At 46.7% G+C, this 22,281-nt stretch overlaps 1 protein-coding gene across 13 annotated transcripts in view; it reads right to left on the bottom strand.

Annotated features, from left to right (window-relative positions):
• The window catches only part of PCDH15 (protocadherin related 15), a 711,356-nt gene that overhangs the window by 233,743 nt on the left and 455,332 nt on the right, over positions 1-22,281 (bottom strand). For all 13 annotated transcript variants that reach the window (XM_048310467.1, XM_048310468.1, XM_048310469.1 and 10 more), the window contains one exon: positions 2,099-2,259. In XM_048310467.1, the coding sequence (XP_048166424.1) occupies positions 2,099-2,259 (161 nt within the window). The remainder of the gene's footprint in view (positions 1-2,098; positions 2,260-22,281) is intronic.

Raw genomic sequence — 22,281 nt, 5'->3', positions numbered from 1 at the left:
CATAAATAAAAACAGGACAGGATCAGGCTGACTGAATCAGCAGGGAAAGAAAAATGAGAAGAGTATCCAGATATATGGAATGTGATCATTTGGGAATCAGAAACTCCAATTTTTGTTCTGTAATAAAAAATTGAATCTAAAGGTTCAGCTTAATGAAACTCCCAATTTCATTGGTGCTGCAAAGTTTCACACGGATTGAAGTTGAAAGATGAGGAAAATAGGTAGGGGTTTTTTGTTAACAAAAGAGACCCCCTCCCACTGAATGGTTCTGTGGTGCTGGGCTAGCACAGCCCTGGTTCTGAAGGCTGGAAATATCCTTTAGGAGAATCCATAAGGCTGGAAAAGACTTCCAAGACCATGGAGCCAGCACTAACCCATGTCCCCGAAAGAGCCCTACAAAGGAAGCCCATGACACACATTTCATATTTTTATTCGGTCCCTGGGGGTTTTGAGGGTTGCTCTCCTTTTCTTTGGGTTGTGAGTGACAGCAATTCCCTGAGGCCAGGCGAGAGAGGCACAGGGGGCATTATGCCCAAAATCAAAACCACTTTAGAGCCCAGATTTTCTTCTCATAGCCCACCAAACTTAAACAGCCACAGGTGGATGATTTGACACAGCATTAGGGATAACAAGAGTTCCAGTTCATAGTGAAAAATGAGGAAGCACTACCTTAAATACCAATGTAAACACATTATTACCTGTATTTAATTAAGAAATGTATACACTTCCCTTGTTTCCTGGGGACTTGGGTCTACTTCTGGCAAAGAACATCCCTGTAAAGTGTCTGGGAATGCACAATAATGGGAATTGGTTTAGACTGTGACTAATATTGAAACTCAATCTGACAAGGTTCTTTGGGTAAAGCATCGACTTCGATTCACATCAAGGTGACAAAAAATTGTCAATAAATGTCTTTGAAAAGAAGAATTAGCATTGATCCAACAGGGATTTTGGTTCCTAACTCCCTGTGGATGTGTGTGGGGTGATAAGGATGGACACTGCATGTCTTAAGAGTGGTTCTCCACCCTTGCCTCCCATTCCAGGCTCTAATTTTTTGCTCTGGCTTAAATCAAACCTGAGAGGCCAAAGGTACTCCAGCAGCTGCTGACTGGCATGGGAGGAAGTGCCAACTCTTTCCCAGGAAGTCTTCTGCCACCATGACCACTCTGCCAAGCTTTGTGCTTTGCATGGGAAAACAGTTTGTGAATTAAAATGAAATTAAGAACAACCGAATTCAATCAGTGCCTTTCACCAGCAAATGAGAAATGAGGAGAAATTTGCATGTTGTTTTTGGTACTTATGAATTTCTCTCAAAACACATGGAGAAGACAAATTAATCAATCAAGCTAATACAAAACAAACTCCCCTGCACTCCAAGGCGAACCCCTGAGTTTTACAGCCTTCTTGCCATATTGACTAAAGCACTTGGAAGTCAATTTTACTTTCAGGTTCTGTTGCAAGGTTGCAACACTGTGAGGAAATAGAGTGTTTTCTCTTCAATGAAATTAGCCTAGATGAGAACACTCCTATTTATTTTGTGCTTTTCATCTTTCTTTTTATAAAAATCGAACTTACCCCGACAATATTTCCTCAACGCCATCAGGAATGAGCACAGCAAAGGAATTTTAGGCTGCCTTAAAAAAAGAATCTGAAGCAGCACATTCTCAATGGAATGTGTCAAGTTTTGTGAGTGAATTGTGGCAGTCACGACTCCTTTGCCCTCTCTCACATCTCATCATTCGGTGTACACAGGGAAAGCAGGCTGCTAATAAATGTCACAGGGCACGGGGGGAGCAGCACTTCTTCCAGTCAGCAAACCAGAATCAAAATTTCATTCAACAAACGAGTCAAGTTAGGTCGCATATAAAACCCTCACATCAATTTGTTTGGTCTTTGTTGCTGTGTTCATCCACAATAATATTTGAAACTACAGTCAAGTTCCTGTGTGCTCCCAAAAAATCCTAAAAGAGGCTCAGATTAACTCTGTTCACATCCATCTGGGGACAAGACAGATGCAGGAATTCTATTCCAGCAGGACTTGTGTGTATGGTTAATTAGAAATGAATGTCTCTGGGGAGAAAACCAAGCCCAAACTTACATCTCTGTCCAGCACCCGGCCGGTGCTGTTCAGGTACAAGGTCTGCTTGATGGGGTCCAGGATCACCCAGTAATCCACATTGTCCTTCAGGGAGAGCTCGATGGTGGGGTCAGGCCCTCCTGCTGTCCCTTTGATCAGCATGTTGTCAACCAGGATAGTGCCTGCAACGACATTAAACACCCCGGGGAGGAATTTATAGGGAATCCACATTTTTATGTATTTTTGTAACCACTGCAACACTGAAAATGCTGGTTTCTACCTTAGCTTTGTGGTGTTTTACGTTTTGAGTGATGTTTAAAGAGCCTGAACCTTATTATCTGTAATGAAAAACTGCCTCTGACACCACAGCTGTTTCAGACAATGCCAGAAGAAGCACTTGCAATGCACAATGATTTGACAATGAGAACCATCACATCCAGCAATCTCCTTAATAAGATGAGCTTTTTCTTCATTGAGCAATCATCTCCCAATCTCACCTTGAACAAATGAAAGCACAGAAATAACAACCAAACCAGGAATAAATTTTCTGCAGTGAGAGCGACACATCAAGGTGATGATGGGGAGAAAAAAGCAGAGTTACATAAAGCTCTCCAGGAAAAAAGAGGCTTTCTACCTGGAGCTGCTCTGCAACAGAAACTGAATTGCAGCACAAGGATATGAAGACTACAGCCACAAGACAAAGAGGGTACTGAGAGGAGCAGCCAGCTCTCAACGTGGGTCTTTTCATGGAATCACAGGATCCCAGAATGGTTTGGGTTGGAAAGGACCTTCAAGATCCAAAATTCCACCCCCTGAAATGGGCAGGGACGCCTTCCACTGTCCCAGGCTGCTCCAAGCCCTGTCCAACCTGGCCTTGGACACTGCCAGGGATCCAGGGGCAGCCACAGCTTCTCTGGGCCCCCTGTGCCAGGGTGTCACCACCGCCACAGCAAAGAATTCCTTCCATGTATGTAACCTAAATTTTCCTTCTTTCAGTCTGAACCCATTCATTCCCCCTTGTCCTGGCCCTCCAGTTCCTGCTGCAGGGTCCCTCTCCAGTTTCCCTGTATCCCTTCAGACCCTGGAAGGAGCTGTGAGCTCTCCACACAACCTTCTCCTCTCTCAGCTGAGCAGCCCCAGCTCTCCCAGCCTGGCTCCAGAGGGGAGGTGCTCCAGTCCCCTCAGCAACTCCATGGCCTCCTCTGGACCTGCTCCAAGAATTCCATGTCCTTCTTATGCAGAACAGTGCACGGAATTCCAGGTGGGGTCTCATGAGAGACCACCTTGTCCCATCCTGCCAGTCAAGCCTTGCTTTTAGCAGTCAGCTCACTGCCCCCACAATGTGCCAAATTTCCTGTGGAAAACACTCCCAACTCACTTCCCAAATGTCAAGCATTACAAACCACCCTGAGTGTTGCTCTCCAGTGCCTCAGATTTGCATGCACAGCATTTATAACCACTCCTCTGAAATTTCATTTCCCTGCAAAATTAACACTCCCCAGTTTGCTTCGCACCGAAATACGAAAAGGAATCATCTTTGTGGAAGTTCACCAGCAGTTAGGAAGAAAACCTGTGAACGTCAGTAGCTGCAGAACATTTAAATTAGGTTAAAATATTTATCATGTAACCTCCTGTTATTAAGGGCCCAAATAATTTATTCCAAAGTGTAGCATGAAGTTTCTTTACACCTTCACTTTATAACAGCGACTCTGTATAAAAATATTCATCCAAGAGGAGTGGGCCCAAGATGGGCCAATGCTTCTTTGGCTAAAACAGTAAAATAATCACTGATCTTAACCCCAGCAAACTGGTTTGAAGTCCTGTGGGGGAAAACACCACAGTAAGGTCTTTTCAATCATTTATTTTGAAACTACTTTTTTCTGACACAACAGAGATGAAAGGAAAAAGAATTGCCAAATATCTGGGAATAAAACTGCCAAACTTTGCACCAAAGACTGGTTTCAAGTTCAAGGAGGAACAACTTTTTTGCCACGTGAGAAACATTGTTTTTATCCTGGTGTTTTATGGCTCTTGTCACAATTTCCTGGTCAATAACATCTGTAGAGTTGTACTCTGGCCCACGAGCTTGGCCTGGCAGCTTTTGGGAGACCAGGAGCGGTTTTAACACAAAGAGGATTTCACCAGGAAAACTCAGTTCATTTCCAACCCCGCGACACTTCCAAGTGTTCATGTCTACTCAACAATTCCTCTCAAATCTATGAAATCCACCAGCCCTCGTTACTGGGCCTCAGTGATGATGCAAAGAAGGGCTGGTAATCCAAATTCACTTATAAAAATATCTAAGCAACTTAAAATCTGTGATGATGAATTTCATAGTCTGTAGTCAACCACCATCACTTCACTGACCTCACTGCTTTGATTCTGCATCTTGTTGGACTCTGCTCTGCTTCACTCTCTGCTTGGTTTCACGAAGCACTTCTGTTTGCTTTGGTTTGATCCAGGGATTCTTTTCTTCTTAAAAATGGGCTGGGTGTTCCTCAGATATTCATGAGGCACCCGTACTCTCTCTCTGAGGGACAGCAGTTTGCAAATCAGCCTTTTAGTAGCCATCCTTAAAGTCTTATTTTTCTAGTTTAAGAAGTCTCTGATATTTCAGAGGCCTTTCCCTTTCCCCCTTACATATCTGTAATTCCTTCCTGCCTCTCTCCTTGGCCTAAAATGCCAGGGAGGGAACCTCCAAATGATAAATCTGATGTGTCTGTGTCACCAGTTTGTCCATAAAAGACAGCACTAAAGCAAACCTGTCCCATGATATTTGTAACTCACTGATAAAATGAGTTTACAGAAAATCTGCTTTGCAATTTTCTTGCACAAGAAAAAACTCAATCACAGAATCCCAGGATCCCTGAGGCTGGAAAAGCCCTCCCAGCCCATGGAGTCCAAGCTGTGCCCGATGCCCACCTTGTCCCCAGCCCAGAGCACTGAGTGCCACCTCCAGCCCTTCCTTGGACACCTCCAGGCATGGGCACTCCAAAGCTCCCTGGGCAGCTCCTGCCAAGGCCTGAGCACCCTTTCCATGCAGAAATTCCTGCTGCTGTCCAAGCTGAGCCTCCCCTGGCCCAGCCTGAGGCCCTTTCCCCTTGTCCTGTCCCTGTTCCCTGGCAGCAGAGCCCGACCCCCCCGGCTGCCCCCTCCTGTCAGGGACTTGTGCAGAGCCACAAGGTCCCCCCTGAGCCTCCTTTGCTCCAGGCTCAGCCCCTTTCCCAGCTCCCTCAGCCGCTCCTGGGGCTCCAGCCCCTTCCCAGCTCCGTTCCCTGCCCTGGACACGCTCCAGCTGCTCCAGGGCTCTCTGGCCAGGAGGGCCCAGAACTGGACACAGCCCTGAGGTCCCTCAGCAGGGCCAGCACAGGGGACGGGCCCTGCCCTGGGCCTGCACTTCTGTCCTCTGTGCACAGGCCATTGGAAAGGACACCCAGGACTATCATTAGGGATAGTTTTCCTGGCTAATTAAAAGCAAAACCAAAAAAAAAGATGGGCAAAAGATTGCCCATCACCACAAGCAGATTTTAAGAACAGCTTTTCATCTTCCATGGAGACCACACAATTTGGCTGCTTTTCCACGGCCCTGAAGCCTGATTGATGACTGAGGCACCTTGTGGAATGACCATACAGTTTTCCAGGGGATTAGTACAGGATAAGCTCCAAGGAAGCTGTTGGCTAAAAAAGCAAGAAAACCAGGCAGAACCCAATAGGCTGGACAAGAGAGGAAAGCTCTTTTTATTGTCAGAGGTAACAACATTTTTCTGAGCTTGTTGCAATTATTCAAAAACAGCTGCAAAAGGGGACAAGAAAGCCAAAAACTACAAAGTGCTTTAAGCATTTTAACAATTGTCCTACACCAGACTGTTTCCCTGAGAGGAATCCAGGAGCTGGAAAATCTTCATTAGGCTGAAATAAAAGGGAAGGTTTTGATTTTACAGCCCAGTCTCAGGTGAACATTCTAAGGGGAGGGCACCAGACTCAGGTGCAAAAGCCACGAAATGTAGGATTTGCTGGTCATGCTCTGCTAAAGACAGGAGCCTGGCAGTGCTCAGTGAGGAGTCACTTCCTGAATGATTTTGACACATCCTGGGATTATTATAGTTGGATGTTTTGTCAGAGCCCTTTTCTAAAGTGTGAGGGAATTATGACTGCTCTGGGAATAAACCTTATTGAATCATGAAGTAGTTTGGATTGGAAGGGACCAATGTCACTGAAAAGTCTCTAAACATCAAACGAGGCTTTTCTCTGCATTTAGATCTATTCTTGCAACACAGGAATGTACTTATGGGATTGGGCTGTGGCCTGTGAAGTCTTTAGATATCCAGAAATACTCTGCATTCCAAGTGGAAAAGCAAAATGAATCTGCAGGAGATGGGAGAACTGAGGTTCCCCCTCCAGGGGATCATTTTCTCAATTTCAGTCTTCAAAAACTTCTCCTTCTGGGAATATTTTCTGTTTTCCTTAACATTTCCAAACACTTTTGAACATGTTCTAACTCTGAATGATACAGAAGATAAATGCAACCCTTCTCTCCAAAACCTGTTTACGCTGAATTGCTACTCAAAATCCAAGCTCTGTAAAACATAATTTACAAAGGATTGCTTTTAGGATGAAAAAATTGCATCCTTCTTCATAATTAAAACAAAATATGCAAATTCCTGTTCAAGATCAGCCCAAAGACCCACCTAACCTGGTGTCCTGGGTGCTCAGGACAGATCCAGACCTCAAATTGAATTCTATCTCCCTCCTCCGCATGCTCCTTGGCTCCAGAATAACCTTGTCCGTCCTCTTACTGGTTTTACAGGTGAAAAAAAGGTATGTTTGAGGCATTTACAAACCTCACAGGCTCTTCTTCAAGAGGTTTTGAAAGCTCACACACTGAGAAGGCAGCAACATTAACCCTGCTCATCTACCCAGCAGGCTGCTGATGAAGCCTTACAGACCTCTTGGTACAATAAGGTGCAGTAGATGACAAAAACTAAATGGATAAAAATTGATCAGTTGGAAGATGCTCAACATTGGTATCGATTGGTCGAGTCCCTGGCAACCCCACAAGAGAAAAACATCCCCTGAAATAAAATTTTGAAAAAGGGTTTCTCTTTTGGTTTTTAGTTTAGCCAATGGGACCAGAAACAGATTGATAGGGTTGACATAAGATTGTCCATTACCTACACAAAAACCTGCTGGCTCTTGATAAAAAACATTCCCAGGTCGGTGCTCTCATACCAGACACAAAAACCGGCCATGAACAAAACTGGTACTTTATTAAAGCACCCCACACACAATGGGAAGGCTCTCAAGAAAAAAAAATACACAAGCTAAAATTTCTGGGAGTATTTCAAGAAGAAAATATTCCTCTTTGTACCAGACAGCAAAGAAGTAATAAAAATGCACATCCTACAGTCAGTGGTGAGATAAAACCTCCCCAGGCTATTCCAGCCTTCCTTTTGTTTCTTGTCTCCCTTCCCAGAAGACCTTGGCAACAGCAGCTCTTGAAGGTGATTTAGGATTTTCAGGACACAACAACACCAAGGTTCTGTATAAACAGGCCCAATGCAACCACTCTGAGTCAGGCTTTCCAGGGAGGGAGTTTCAGGAATTATGGAAACTTCCTGCAGTGCCACAGCCGTTGGTCAAGTCAGCTTGACCACCCACAGGGTGCTGGGCACTGCCCAGGCTCCCCAGGGAATGGGCACGGCCCCGAGGCTGCCAGAGCTGCAGGAGCGTTTGGACAGCGCTCTGGCTGGGATTGTTGGCGTGTCCTGGGCAGGGCCAAGTGTTGGACTGGATGATCCTTGTGGGATCTTCCAAATCAGTCTATTTGACTGAGTCTACAAGCACATCAGCAAAAGCAAGCTTCCTGTGAATTTTTCCTGTACTTGGCAAAACTCCTTTGTGGAGAAAAGAAAACCAGCATCATCCCTGAATGATCCTAGGGAATGATCCGAGGAGTCATCCCTGCATTTCATCAAGGTCAGCCAATGAGGGAAAATGCTTTCAGAATGCCTCAAGTCCAAGTGAAGAAGGAAAATGTTGCTGTGCAGCAAAACCAGGAGCAAACCCAGGTTTGTGTCCTCATCTAAAAGCAATGCAAATAACCACCCAAACTGGTCAGAGACTGGAAAGGGCTCCGAGATGGTAGCCCTGGATTCAGGCACTGGGATAAGAGCCAAACATCCAGGTCCTCATGAAAATCTGGGAAAAACCACGAGACCCTAAAAAGAGGGGACCTTCAGCACTGGATGTCTTCAGGCACCAGACAAAACCTCCTTGGAAGAGGAAAACATCTTCTTCTTGGATCCAGCTGAATGGACGGATGGGTCTTTATTCTATGGTCCTGTTATTTTAAGACAGAGCAGAAACGTCAGCAAGTTTTACTTCCATCCACATGGAATCATTAAGGTTGGAAAAGATCATCAAGTCCACCCTTTAACCAACATATTATGGAACACTAGGGAAGGAAACACTCAGAGATGAGGGAGAACCAGTACAGGGAAACCTTGGAGCACAAAGGAGCTCGGGATCATGAAACTTTACACAATTCCACCTTATGGGATGATGCTCACCCCAAAGCAAGGGATGGTTCTTGCCACAGCACCCAATTCTACAACCAGTTTTCACTCCTGAGAGTAATCTCCTCACACCTTCCCCTAATGACAACTCCAGAGTTTATTTTGGTACTTTGGGGAAAAAATATGTATATTAATGAAGTTTGTGCATATTCCCAGGCAGGGCTGAGCTCCTGGGAACACAAATCCTCTGATTATGTACATTGATTATGGAGCTTGGTACCTGCAACCAGAATGATTTGCACTTAAAAGGAGCCATGCTCCCAGGGATATCCAAGTCTTCCCATTTAAATATAGTATCACAAACTCCATCTCAGTTCTATTTCAGACCTGGTTGCTTTTATTAAGGCTATGTTAATAAATGTTGTATTTACTCTTTGTCTGCTAAATAGGTCCCAAGCCAAAGCAAACCCAATTTTATCCAGGTTTTTTTTGTCCATCTAACTGAAATCCGCTCAGCTCAAAAGCCCAAGCACTTTCCTTTAAATCTATGTTCACCTTTGCTAACTTTGGGATTCCTTTTCCCAAACTTTTCCTCAAATTCATGGGTTGAATGCACCGAAACCACAGCTCCAACCTGTCCTACTGAGTCCAAATGGGGCAGGTTTAAACCAGAAACTGCAACCCCCAGCATCTGCAAAATGTCCTTAAACGGGACAGAAATTCACACCCAGAGGTCTGTCATGGGTTAGCAAGCATAGTCCCGGAAGTGATGTTCTTGCAAAGGGTTGCTTACAGCTTCCTCTGTGACCTGACAGAACCTATCAGCTGGCCAGTTTAATATGAACAATTCTTTAAGCCACTTAAAGTTGTGACCACTTCTGTGATCCACACTTAAGAATAGAAACCCCGAGGCAGAGTCTCTGTCTCTTTTCCGGCGCTGGGACAGGTGGGTGCGGGCCCCAAGCAGGCCCGGCCCAGGCCCTGCTCAGACCAGGCCGGGCCAGGCCATGGCCATCCTGGAGCAGATGGACCCTGTTCCACCCGCAGAACCCCCCCCCCCCACAGCCCTGCTGTGGGCAGCCAGAGCAGCCCGGCTCCCCCTCTCCAGTGCGGCCAAGATTCAGCTGAAGCTGCCCCACTGTCCAGCAAAGATCATGTGACCAACAGCAGTAAGTGACATTCCAGCTGCAAGGCCGGGGTGAGATTAACCCTTTTAGTGCTGTGAAGAGCTGAAAACCTGAGGGAAGAGAAAGAGGAGATGCTTAAAGCTGAAATTCTGTTGTAAAGCTATGATATATCAGAGTACCCGGTGTAATTTCATGAAGGCATGGGGGGTGGAGTGTTCAGCTCGTAAGCAAAAGCACCTGTGGTGAGATAGGCAGATGCTGATGCAGCTGTAATTTAATGAGAAATTTGAGCAGGGAGAGATGGAAGCAATGAGGACTTTTGCTCCAAATGGAAAAGGAGAAGACCTCAGTTCCTAGAGATGCTCCCAGAGATAGTCCTAGAGATGAAGATGAGGAGGACCCTTTGCTCCCAGGGAAGGAGAAGGACCTCTGTTCTTAGAGATGAAATGCTCCCAGAGATGGGTGAAGAGAACTTTTGTTTCTGAACGGCTCAACCTTAAAATTGTACCCCAAAAAACTTCAAGAGTGGACCCTCGAAAGCAGTTGTGGGAAAAGCTGCAAGTCGTGGGAAGGGACTCGCATGCGAGCAGAGAACCAATCTGGGAGGCTGTCTCGTTGTGATAATGTGTTCATAGCATGGGCAAGAGAGACTCCTCTTCCTAAATGGACTGAACAAGGTTGTTATGGAAGTGGTAAACAGACTGAACATCTCAAGGGTTTCTTTTTACATTGTCAGTGGGAGAAGGGAGGAAGGTGGGGGGAGGAGAAGAGTTCTGAAGGTGTGGTATGATTTTTTTTTTCCTTCTTTTAGGTCTGTTAATAAACTTCTTTATATTCTTTCAAGTTTGGTGCCTGCTTTGCGTTTCTCCTAATTCTTATCTCACAGAAGATAAACAGTAATGAGTATTTTAGACCAAACCACTGCAGGTCAAAAAACACAGCTCCAAAAAACGTTGCTGCTGAAAACTGGAATGAACTCAGTGCCCACTGCAGTGATTTATTGTGGAGGCACCTGCAGAGCGGGTGTGATATCACTGGTGTCTGCAGTCCTTCCATTCCCTCCCGAGATCCCTGGTGGATGATTTTCCGATAGCGCTGTTTTTAAGGCACGGGGAATGTTCCCTGTCAGGTTTGACAAATGTGTAGCAACACAAACTGGTTTTCATCAGGGATCTGCCTCGTTTGGTGTGTTAGTGGTTGTTGGGAAGACAAGACCAAGCTCTTGGTGCCTACACACCCCAAAACCAGAGAGCAGCCCGAGCTGACACCAGTGGTGGCGTCTCCTCCAACCACCTCAAATGCCAAATGTGACCCAAAAATCCCCCAGGGTGAGCCCATGGCTGCTGAACTCTGGGACAAGGTGACCAGGGAAGGGCTGCAGGCTTGTAGGTTCCTCCTGCCAAATGGGAAAACCTGCAAATGCCCAAAACTTGGTGTAGGAGGAAAGAGAAAGCTGGAGAAATTAGTCTTTCTTGGCTCTTTCCCTACAGATAAGCCCCAGGATTTTGGAAGATGGATGTGAGACAAAGGGCCTTTGGTGCCTCTTCCTTGATGGTCATTTATGCACAAGATACCCAAGAACTGGAGCCCCTGGCTGTTCTGTTTCTGGTTGTTCACATTTTTCTGAGGGCACCATATTTCCATTCCCCTTCAACAGAAAATGGAAAAATGCCTGATTTTCATCCTGATTCTAGGAAAATGACATCTTTGGAAATACAGATTTATGCCACTGAGGAGATGCCAAGCGTTCCTGGATTTGCCTCTCAGAATAGGAACCCGTATTTCAGAATTAACCTTAAATCCATCTCTGGGACTGAGGAATGGGGGGGACTCATGCTCTCAATACAAGCTTGATAATGAGGAGGCAGGAACTGTGAGTGGGGCATGGCCTTGGCTAGGGAAATTCTGATGGAAACTTTTATCCCAATGAATGTTTCTGCACAAAACCCACAGAGATGAAAATCCATCACACTTCCCTCACACCCCACATATCTGGGTAACCCCTTTTGGAGGCCCTGGGCACGCTTTGGGTTGTGTCAGATCCCAAATAAATACTTAAAACTGGTTTTGTACACCTTGTTTGCTTTCCAATTCCTTTAGCCACTTCTCAAGCCAATCAACAACGAGGTTTATTTGCTCTCTATTTAGAAAAGTCTCATTTACACTTTAAACACACAAGGACTCCTAAATAATGAACCAGATCATGCAGTTTTTTGGGAACACCATGGTCAGCAGTGGCCGCTGAAAGTGTGAATTAAATGACTTGAATGTTTTCACCTTAATTTGGAGCCATCCTGGGGGCTGTTTGCAAACCATTTGGAGAGGACCAGCGGGAGCCTGCACTGCTCTGCTCTAAACCCTGAATTATTCAAATTATCACAGCCTGTTTAAACATTGCTTCTGGTTGTGCATAATTTTTTTTAATATTTCCTTGACATCGTCTGTGCACCACATGCAGCTGTTTTCTCCTTATAAAGGAAGCGAAAGAAGGACAATTTAGTGATGCTGTTCCAGCCTCTTTATCTACTCATGCTGGCTTTCCTGCAGGAAAGCGTCCTTGGGGAAAAAAATGAGCATTGCCAGCAGACCTGGAATTTCTTGGTGCACCCCAAAGACAGAACCATTAAATCTGTGTTTTCCAAAATTGTGCCCTGATGTGTTTAGTCCAAGGTTGGCTCCAGTCTCCCAGATGTTTCCAGATGTTGGAAAGGCACAGGCACTGCAACCTGAGCCTCTGGAAAGGGGAATGGAAAGGGGAGTGTGGGGGAAATGGAGGGATGGGCCACCACTGAACACAGAATCCTGGAATCACAGAGTGGCCTGGGAAGGAAGGGAACATCTTCAAAGTTCATCTTCTTTTACCCCTGCCATGGGCAGAGACACCTTCCACTGTCCCAGGCTGCTCCAAGCCCCAATGTCCAGCCTGGCCTTGGGCACTGCCAGGGATCCAGGGGCAGCCCCAGCTGCTCTGGGCACCCTGTGCCAGGGCCTGCCCACCCTCCCAGGGAACAATTCCTTCCCAAGATCCCATCCAGCCCTGCCCTCTGGCACTGGGAAGCCATTCCCTGTGTCCTGTCCCTCCAGCCCTTGTAAAGAGTCTCTCTCCGTGTTTCCTGTAGCCCCTTTAGGCACTGGAAGGCCACAGTGAGGTCACCCCAGAGCTTCTCCTCTGCGGGCTGAACAATCCCAGCTCTGCCAGCCTTTCCTCCCAGCAGAGATGCTCCATCCCTCTGATCATCCTGGAGCCACCCCTGGATTCATCAAACACAAAAAACTATCACAGACCAAAATTTCCACCTTCACCCGAATTTGGATGCAAGTCTTGGTAAGCAATAATTCAACCCTTACAATATTCCTGCTGTGAGATGCCTTCTATTTTTGGCCAGAGGCCAAAGGAATCCTTGAGGTGAGGAGTGGAGCACTACAGAGGAAGTGCACACTGGATTTTATGACAGATTGAGGAAAAGTCCAGAATTTCTTGTCTATTTTGCCTTCTATGAGGACAGGGAAGCATCTTCATGGGAGAGAGGAAATCCTTTCTTTTCCTGAGAATTGCTTTATCATAGAAATAAAAAGCATCAAAAAGGCCTTTGTTATCCATAGAATTCTACAGGACCCTTTGTAACCTACAACTGTGCATCAGCCTCTGATCACACTGCTGTCAAGGAGTCAGACTTCCAAACAATTGACAAGAGAATGGCTGAGTGAGGATCACACCGGGTTTGGGAGCAGAATCCCGGATTAGGAGGTTCTGGGAGCAAGCAGAGTGATGGATTACAGTGGCCACACTGGTACAAACCCCAGTCTGACATCCTTCTATCTTATTATTTTCCCACTCCCATAAAGCACACAAGGTGTGGTGGATTTACTGTCACTAGTGCAGCTCCTGGTTGTGTTTGCAGACATCCCAACAGAAACACAGGAAAACCGGGAATACCTGGCACTATGTCCTGCCTGGAAGAATTTTATTTTCCACTTTGCAAAGCTTGTTCTAAGCAGTTGTGTTGCCTTTGCCATCAAGCACTGCCTTCTTCTCCACACTTTCCCATCTCTGGAAGTGTTCAAGGACAGGTTGGAGCAACCTGGTCTAGTGGAAGGTGGCCCTGACCATTTCAGGGGGTGGAACAAAATGAGCCTTAAGGTCTCTTCCAACCCAAAGCACTCCATGATTATGCGATTCCTCCTAACTCAAATCCCAAGCCCCTAATGTCACAGAAGTGCTACCATCAAAAAACAATTTTAAGCAGCAGTTTTGCAGTTATCAGGGGAAAAAGCAAACCTGTAAAAGCCACGCTGTTTCCCAGAGCCAGTCAATTATTTCACACTTCCCTGACCTGCCTGTCAGTGGAGCAGCAAGGACACATCCAGCTTCAAAGTGTTACCTGAGGATCAGGTTTTTAACCTTTTCATCACCTGACTTGTAAATCATGATTGATTTCTTTTCCCCTTCAGCCAGACCTGCTCCTTTTCCTCGGGGGAGTCACCCTAACCAAAAGCTCTTTGAACACTTCTCAGCATAAAGAAAAAGTCAAGGGAACTGAAACGAAACATTTGGAGGAGGTTGCTAAGCATTCACAGTGCTTCACTTCATCTGTGCTCTGAAAGCTCTCTTAAAAACTAAAACCTGAATCAGAAAGAATATTAGATGTGATTAACTAAATTTGTGCTGCTCTATTGCCCTGTGGAAATGAAAATGGACATGGAAGTGAGTGGCAGGCTTCTCCCAGGTGACCAAGGACAGGGTGTAAAGAAATGGCCTCAGGTTGCACCAAGGGAGGTTCAGCTTGGATGTAAGGGAAAATTCCTACACAGGTTCTCAAGCACTGGAATGGGCTGCCCAGGGAAGTGGTGAATTCACCATCCCTGGAAGTGTTCAAAAAACTTGAGGACCTGGGTTACTGGTAAACATAGTGGGCTAACGTCTTAATCACTTGAACCAGCTGCTCTGGGCATCCTGTGCCAGGGCCTGCCCACCCTCCCAGGGAACAATTCCTTCCCAATATCCCACCTAGCCCTGCCCTCTGCCATTGGGAAACCATTCCCTATGTCCTGTCCCAAGACCCTCTCCAGTGCTCTCAGAGAGAGAACTACATTTAATTTGACTTTTCAAAGAAAACCTAAAGAGAAGAGACAAGAAATAGAGAATTAACACTTCTTGGAAGTAGAACCAACCCAAGAGTGGAAGAATTCACACAGAATACTGGGAGCAATAGGCAACTGCTACGTCTCCTAAATGTTTTGTTTTGCAACCAGTCGAGTTATGGTCTTTCACAGGGAGAGCCCAGAGCCTCTGTGGCCAATGTGCTCAGGGCTGGGCACTGCCCAGGGCAGCAGTTCTGCCTCCTGGGCAGGGCAATTGCTGGGCTCAGGCCCTGCCCGGTGCTCTGGTGCCATTGCTGGGCCCCGGAGCAGAGCCCGGGCCCTGCTCGGAGCCCTCCCTGCAGCCAGGGACAGCCAGGGCTGAGGGCCCCTCTCAGCTGGGGCTCCTCTCGAGGCTGAGCAGCCCCGGCTCCCTCAGCCTGTGCTGGGCACGGAGATGCTCCAGGCCCTTGCTCAGCTGCGCAGCCTCCGCCGGCCCCGCTCCAGGAGCTCCCTGGCCCTGCTGTGCTGAGGAGCCAGGGCTGGACACAGCACTCCAGAGGTGCCTCCAGGGCTGCCCAGAGGGACACGATCACCTCCTTCTGAACCACGAAAACAAAAGCATCTCCATTTCTGGATAAATTCTTAGACAAACATAACACCACCCAAAATAAGACCTTCCAATAGAAGACCAAAAGAAATTGTCAGGAACTCACTGAAGTTTTCAAGTGCCCTCTCAAGCCCAAGGCTTTTTATCTTTACACTGAGCAATTCCAGCAAGACACTGTGAAGAGCAAATTATTTGTGCAGTTGATTCTTTCTCTCAGCATTTCCCAGGTTGTGTCCTTCCTGAACACATCCTGCGCTCCCTTCCTTGCTTTCGACAGGAATACTAAACAGCAGAGTGTGAAAGCAGATTTCAGAGCTAATTGCAAATAGGAACATGGAGCCTAACGATATTAAATGAAAAACCCAGTCAAGTTTAGCAACAGATCATTTACATCTCCTTTATTTTGTTGTACAAGTTCCCTGTTTGCACAGGAAAAACCAAAATAGATGTCAAGTTGCTTTTTAAGTGCCTGGTATCTAATAAGGATGTAAATAAGTATCTCAAATGCCAATGAAGCATGATGTTTATTTGCCAAGCGAATTACTGGAAGGCAAATTACTCTGACAATAGCAAAAGGAGGAAAGACAGGAAGAACTGGTCTGTCTTTCAAACTCTGGGGCACTTCTGGTCCTGGCAAATTGGTCCTTGCCCAAATAACAGCTGGGAACAGCTTGGGAGGTGCCACCACCCAGGTTTGGGTGCCAATATTGGTTTTGGAGGATCAAAGACAGCAGTTGCCTGTCTCAAGCACTGTTAAATCTGTGAGATAAGGACAGAAGAGAGTGACAGGATGGAGTTAACTCCAGGCCTGGTGAAGGTGAGATCTGGTCAGCACATCCTGGGAAATTCATCCCCAGAAAAATTCCCACTGCAGCCAAATGCATAAAGCAGCAACTGCTCAAGTGCACACCACCAGTCACACAAAGCTCACCCAAGTTAGGGGCAGATGGCAGCTGCCACCACCACCCACCACCAAAGCCCCCCAGAACATTCCTCTGTGGATACCTGGAACTTGGACTGCAGAGAACCCCAACAGCGGGAACTTGGGACAAGATCAAGGTGGAACAATTGTCCGGGTGTTATCCCAGGCCTAGAGAGAGGTCAACAAAGCTGGGGGAGAAGGGATTGCTGAGAACGGACACAAAAAAGGCAGAATTTATGGGATACAAGGAAAGCCAATGCAGCAGCTCAGACCGAGACAAAGGGAATTCCAACTAGGACAAAGGGAATTCCAACTGGGACAAAGGGAATTCCGGCAGGGACAGATCATGACCACTGATGCCAGAAATCACCAACTCAAACAAAAACAAACTCTGAGCTGGCGCTAATTAGCATTAGAAATGAGGGAATCATTTAACTGGTCGCATAAGAGAACTATCAAGCCCATGAGCATTAATTCCTTGCTTGCTAAAGTGTATAAATAAGGAAAAGTTCCAGAGGACTTCGGGAACCTCCACCACTGAGAAACCCTGGATGAAGAAAGACCAGCAGGACACCACTGGATCCAGGGATGGTGACAATCTTCTGCTGGATCTGTCTCTCTCTCCTCTCTTTTCTATTCCTTTCTGTCTCTCTACCTCACATTCATTGCTAAATAAAATCTGTATTATTGACTTCAGCACATTGGCTCCTTTGCACCTTCATTTGGGCAGAGGCATCTCTCACAAATCAGATCTTAACAGAGGCCAAGTGTGTTAATTGGACAGACATGCTCAGCCCACGCCAGTTGGTTTCAGAGACACAGAGAAGACCCTGGTGCTGCTTAATTTACCAGTGCAGACCTGTCCATGGGGGCTCAGTGCTAACAACAATCCAGTGGAAACCAGGAATTTCCTGCCTATGGCACAGGGGTTGGAACGAGATGATCTTGATCCCTTCCAACCCAAACTTTTCTGGGATTCTACAATTAAAACTTTGCCTTCAGTTTTGCTTCCAGGTCTCATCACTCCGTCACTGGTGGCTGAGGTCAGTACCCAGCATCACCTGCTGGAATCTTCCTCATTTTCTCCATGGGACCAGAATTTCAGGTTTTAAATGATGTGTAGGCTGGATTGTTTTCTTCCCTGGGAGGGTGGGCAGGCCCTGGGACAGGGTGCCCAGAGAAGCTGGGGCTGCCCCTGGATCCCTGGCAGTGTCCAAGGCCAGGCTGGACATTGGGGCTTGGAGCAGCCTGGGATGGTTGAAGGTGTCCCTGCCCATGGCAGGGGTGGCACTGGATGGCTTTAAGGTCCTTTCACACCCAAACATTCTGGATTCTCTGCCATGATTCTAAGCCTGCCTTCCATATCCCATACTCACCCCTGCTGGCAGTGCTCAGCCAGAGGGATCAGGGGAGTTCCTGTTTGATTTTTCCACATTCAGCCCGGTTCAGATCCCCCACCGCAGTCACAGTCACCACTACGTGCTGTGTAGCATTAGTTATACACTGACATTGCCTTTTTCCTTTACTGGATCGTTCCCCATTTCCCAGTTTCTCACCACCAGAGGTGAGAACCACCCCCCTTTTGCACACAGCAGTAGTGTGTGTGTGACATCCCTGTTCCTCCTGTCTTTTCTCCTGGCAAAGCGCCTGAGGATAGTGAGTTTTGATTTACTGTTGGGAGGGGACAGGCAGAGGAGCTTGTCCACAGTGACTTGTGAATGTATTTCAGAACCGATGCACTCCAAAGAACATCTCCTTCTGTAACTCCAGCCTCCATCTCCCATTGTTTGAGATACTTTCCACTTGCATCAAGGAGCCTTTGAATCCCCTGAGGCTGCTTCCTGTGAAATATTTGCGAGCTTAATATTTGGATTCTTCCAGACATGAGTTTGGAGCTGCTCAGAGAATTTACCGTTTAAAAACACCTCTTTTATCTATTACCAGTTCTCCATCCCCTGTGAGGAAGCACCAAAAATGTGTTATTGAAATGTGTGGGGCTTAATAGGCTGGACATGGAATAAATCAGATGTTTTATATTTGTAGATGAGTAGAGGTATAACTTCACATACGAAATATTTTCTTGGAAGAGTTAATACCACAGGAGCTGTTTGTTTGCCTTGTAAACTACTAATAATTTTCTTTTAAAATGTTGTTACAGTGTCAAAAGAAGACCTAAAATTCCTAAGTAGCCAGATAAATTCACCTTCTTGTTTATGGCTTCTTTGGGGGCATAGTGACAGTTCCCAAAACCAGCCCTGGGAAATGCAGGAAAGCTGGGGATCTAAAGGAAACCCTGGGAAGGATCTGGCACCAACCCAGAGCAGTTTCTCTGCTGGGAAAGATGCGCTGATTGAGCACCTCTGTGATGGCTTTACTGCAGGAACAGTCTCATAAATCTATAATGTTTCTCTCCATAAACTCCACTGGTGTACAGTGTATTAAACTGGCTCTTAATAAACTGCCCTCCTTCGCTCTCGCTTCCCTCCCAAGCACATAAAATAAACAGAAAAGGAACTAATTTAGAAAATGAAGGCTATTCTTTTTTTGTGAGGGGTAAATAGTGGCCAGTGGCTCAGGGTGACAGTGGTGTCCCTCAGGGGTCCATGCTGGGATCAGTGTTGATTACTGTCTTCATTAATGACAAAGGGATGGAGGGCACCCTCAGCAGGGTTGCAGGTGACACCGAGCTGAGGGTGACCTCACTGTGGCCTTCCACTGCCTGAACAAGCCAACAAGAAACATGGAGAGAGACTCTTTACAAGGGCTGGAGGGACAGAACATGGGGAATGGCTTCCCAGCGCCAGAGGGCAGGGCTGGATGGGATATTGGGAAGGAATTGTTCCCTGGGAGGGTGGGCAGGCCCTGGCACAGGGTGCCCAGAGCAGCTGGGGCTGCCCCTGGATCCCTGGCAGTGTCCAAGGCCAGGTTGGACATTGGGGCTTGGGGCAGCCTGGGACAGTGGAAGGTGTCCCTGCCCATGGCAGGGGGTGGAATGGGAAGTCTTTAAGGTGCCTTCCCACCCAAACCATTCCAGGATTCTGTGGAAGGAGAAAAGAACTCCACCAAAAATTTTAATCTTCCAAGGCAGCCCCAAAGCTGCCCTGGTCTCCAGTTTTTCTTTCCTGCAGCATCACTGCCAGGTCATCTAAAAGAATTTGCCGACCCCTGGCAGTCAGCACTGAAAATCCAGAGCTGGTTTCCATTTTGACAGGTTGCTGCCAAAGACAGTGTTTGATTTTTTTCTCAGTTTGCATAAAAACTCTCCTTGAAGGTCAGAGCATCCCAAGGGAAATCCGGTGTCATTTGAGAGGCACAATCACGGCCCATTACACAGGCCAATAAACAATGTTGGAAGCAATTCCTCTTGGACATTCAAATCCTTTCCCTTTTCATTTTATCTTTCCATACTAAAGAGTGCTGTCATTTCCAGTACATTCTTGCAATAAAATAGAAAGGCTCAAAAACTAACTGGTGATTTGCTGAGAGGCATCTGACTGTGGAAAAACCCACTCCATTACTGGAAATTAAGAGCTGACCTCAGGGACCAGGCATGAGCCACACTCAGTAACCAATGTTAACTTTGTTCCATCCCTCTTGTTTAGCTTGTGAGACAAATGATACATTAAAATCTGGTTTGATCCTGTTCCACTTCAGATTTTGCTCCAGGCACTGCAGGGGTGGGCCGCACATACGGAGAGAGGAAGGGGCTGTTTACACAGAATCCCAGGATCCCTGAGGCTGGAAAAGCCCCCTGGGATCACCAAGTCCACCCTGTGCCCATGCCCACCTTGGCCCCAGCCCAGAGCACTGAGTGCCACCTCCAGCCCTTCCTTGGACACCTCCAGGCATGGGTACTCCAAAGCTCCCTGGGCAGCCCCTGCCAAGGCCTGAGCACCCTTTCCATGCAGAAATTCCTGCTGCTGTCCAAGCTGAGCCTCCCCTGGCCCAGCCTGAGGCCCTTTCCCCTTGTCCTGTCCCTGTTCCCTGGGAGCAGAGCCCGACCCCCCCGGCTGCCCCCTCCTGTCAGGGACTTGTGCAGAGCCACAAGGTCCCCCCTGAGCCTCCTTTGCTCCAGGCTAATTCCCAACTACCTCTTTTTCTCTAGGCTATTTCCCACAGAATCCACCAGGGCTGGGCCATGCTGGGACCTGGCAGTGGAAACCACTTCCTCTCGACACACATAATTAGCAAAAGGATTTAGGAACAGAGAATTTTCTTAGGCTCAAGACTTTGCCTCTTCTGTCGCCACACTGAGGGTACAAAGAGAATTTGCTTCTGTCATTCCTGGCCTTGCTGTTGCTCTCCCTACGCCAGCAGTTCAAGCTTCCTTCTTTACATTCCCTTCCACAGACATTATGGATCTCTCTTATCCAACTGTAAGCTTTCATCTCTGCTATTCCTGCTTATGGTTGAATCTGTGGGACTTGGGACACTAAACAGCTCGAATTGAGGGAGTGGCCAACAGGAGCGAGTCTGCACTGGGAATACCTCTGAAGTCCCTGCCTGGGCTTCCCAGGGTATCCAGCAGATCCCTGACTGCTCCTGGCCTCTTTATGAGCTCCCATCATGGCTGTCAACCCTGGACCTCTTGGTGACAACCCCTGCTGATGCTCTGCTGCTCTCCAGCCTCATCTCCTCCCATCACCGCTGCTCTTACAGCATTCCCAACCCACACTTCCCTTCTGACCTCAGCATTTTTCCTTCTGAAGTCTGATTTAATGGAAGTGAACCACAACAAACTGATCTTTGCACTCCCCCAAACAAGTTGCAAGCCTTTAACGAAGCCCTAATGACAGCAATTCCAGCTCAGAGCACAGGAGAACAACTGAATGATGGGAAGTGCAAATATAAAACGGGTTTCAGCTGAAGCATTCACAAGCCCTGCTGCTGGTGACAGATATCTGTCATATCCCAAATGGAGCCAGGAACAAGCTTTATTCCTCCTCAGATAAATCAGTGTCTTCACTCCCAAACATTTTCCTAGTCATAGAAGGCAATCATGCCTCCAGCTTGGGAAGACATCATCATTCAGAACAACACAGTCAGCTTGATTTTCAGAAAAGACTGATGGGACGTGATAAAAAGTGGCCAAAAGCTCCCAAGCAGACTTTTCAGTGCACCGCATGTAACACTTCAAACACAAATTCAAAGAAATATCGAATAATGAAAACAGCTTGGTGGTTGAGTAGCACTTGTAATGTGCCATGAGAAGCTATTTTCCTAATGAACATTTGGGGATTTGGGCACAAAGTTGCTTCCACAGGCAGATGTTGGACAGAAAAGCTCTCGAATAGCTCTGCAAAGCTGAAAGGGATTGCTCAATTTAGAGAGACCTGGAGAACACGTTCTGGAATGAGGAGAATAATCAACATCTACACAAATAAAGGTCCATGGTTTGACTGAATGGCACGTGAGGAAGTTATAATACAGTTTGTGACTGGTAATCACATTATCTGAGAGCTCTGCTGGAGTAAACTGAAGGAAGGAATGCCTGAATGTGTTAATTGAAATAATGAACTGCTGAAATGCAACTGTGCTCCTGCTGATGCCTTTTCCTGGTCTTAAAATCAAGAGTCAAACATGGTTAGATGGGAAAAAGGGATTTTACCTTGGTATTTATTTTAAGGATCCTCAGGTGCACAAGTACAGGCTGAATGCACCTTAATGCACACTGCAAAATGCACACCCCCAAAAGATCTGGTCTAACATTACAGGTGTTACTAATTAGCAGATCTATCAAAGATTCCCCAATGAGAGGCTTTAATGAGCCCCCCTCCCCAAGGAGCCTTCCCCTGGATGGTTCTATCTTAGTTTACAGAATGTGTTCTGGAGAGGACCTTGGGGTCTGGAGCACGCTGATCCCTAACTATGAGGCTTCTAAAATGTTTAGTCTCCTAGCTCGACAAAGTAAGTCTAAGAATATAGGCTAAAACCCACTGAGAATACAAAAG

Source organism: Corvus hawaiiensis, chromosome 8 (genome assembly GCF_020740725.1).
Source record: "Corvus hawaiiensis isolate bCorHaw1 chromosome 8, bCorHaw1.pri.cur, whole genome shotgun sequence".
Taxonomy (NCBI): domain Eukaryota; kingdom Metazoa; phylum Chordata; class Aves; order Passeriformes; family Corvidae; genus Corvus; species Corvus hawaiiensis.
This window is presented reverse-complemented; position numbering and strand designations above follow the sequence as displayed.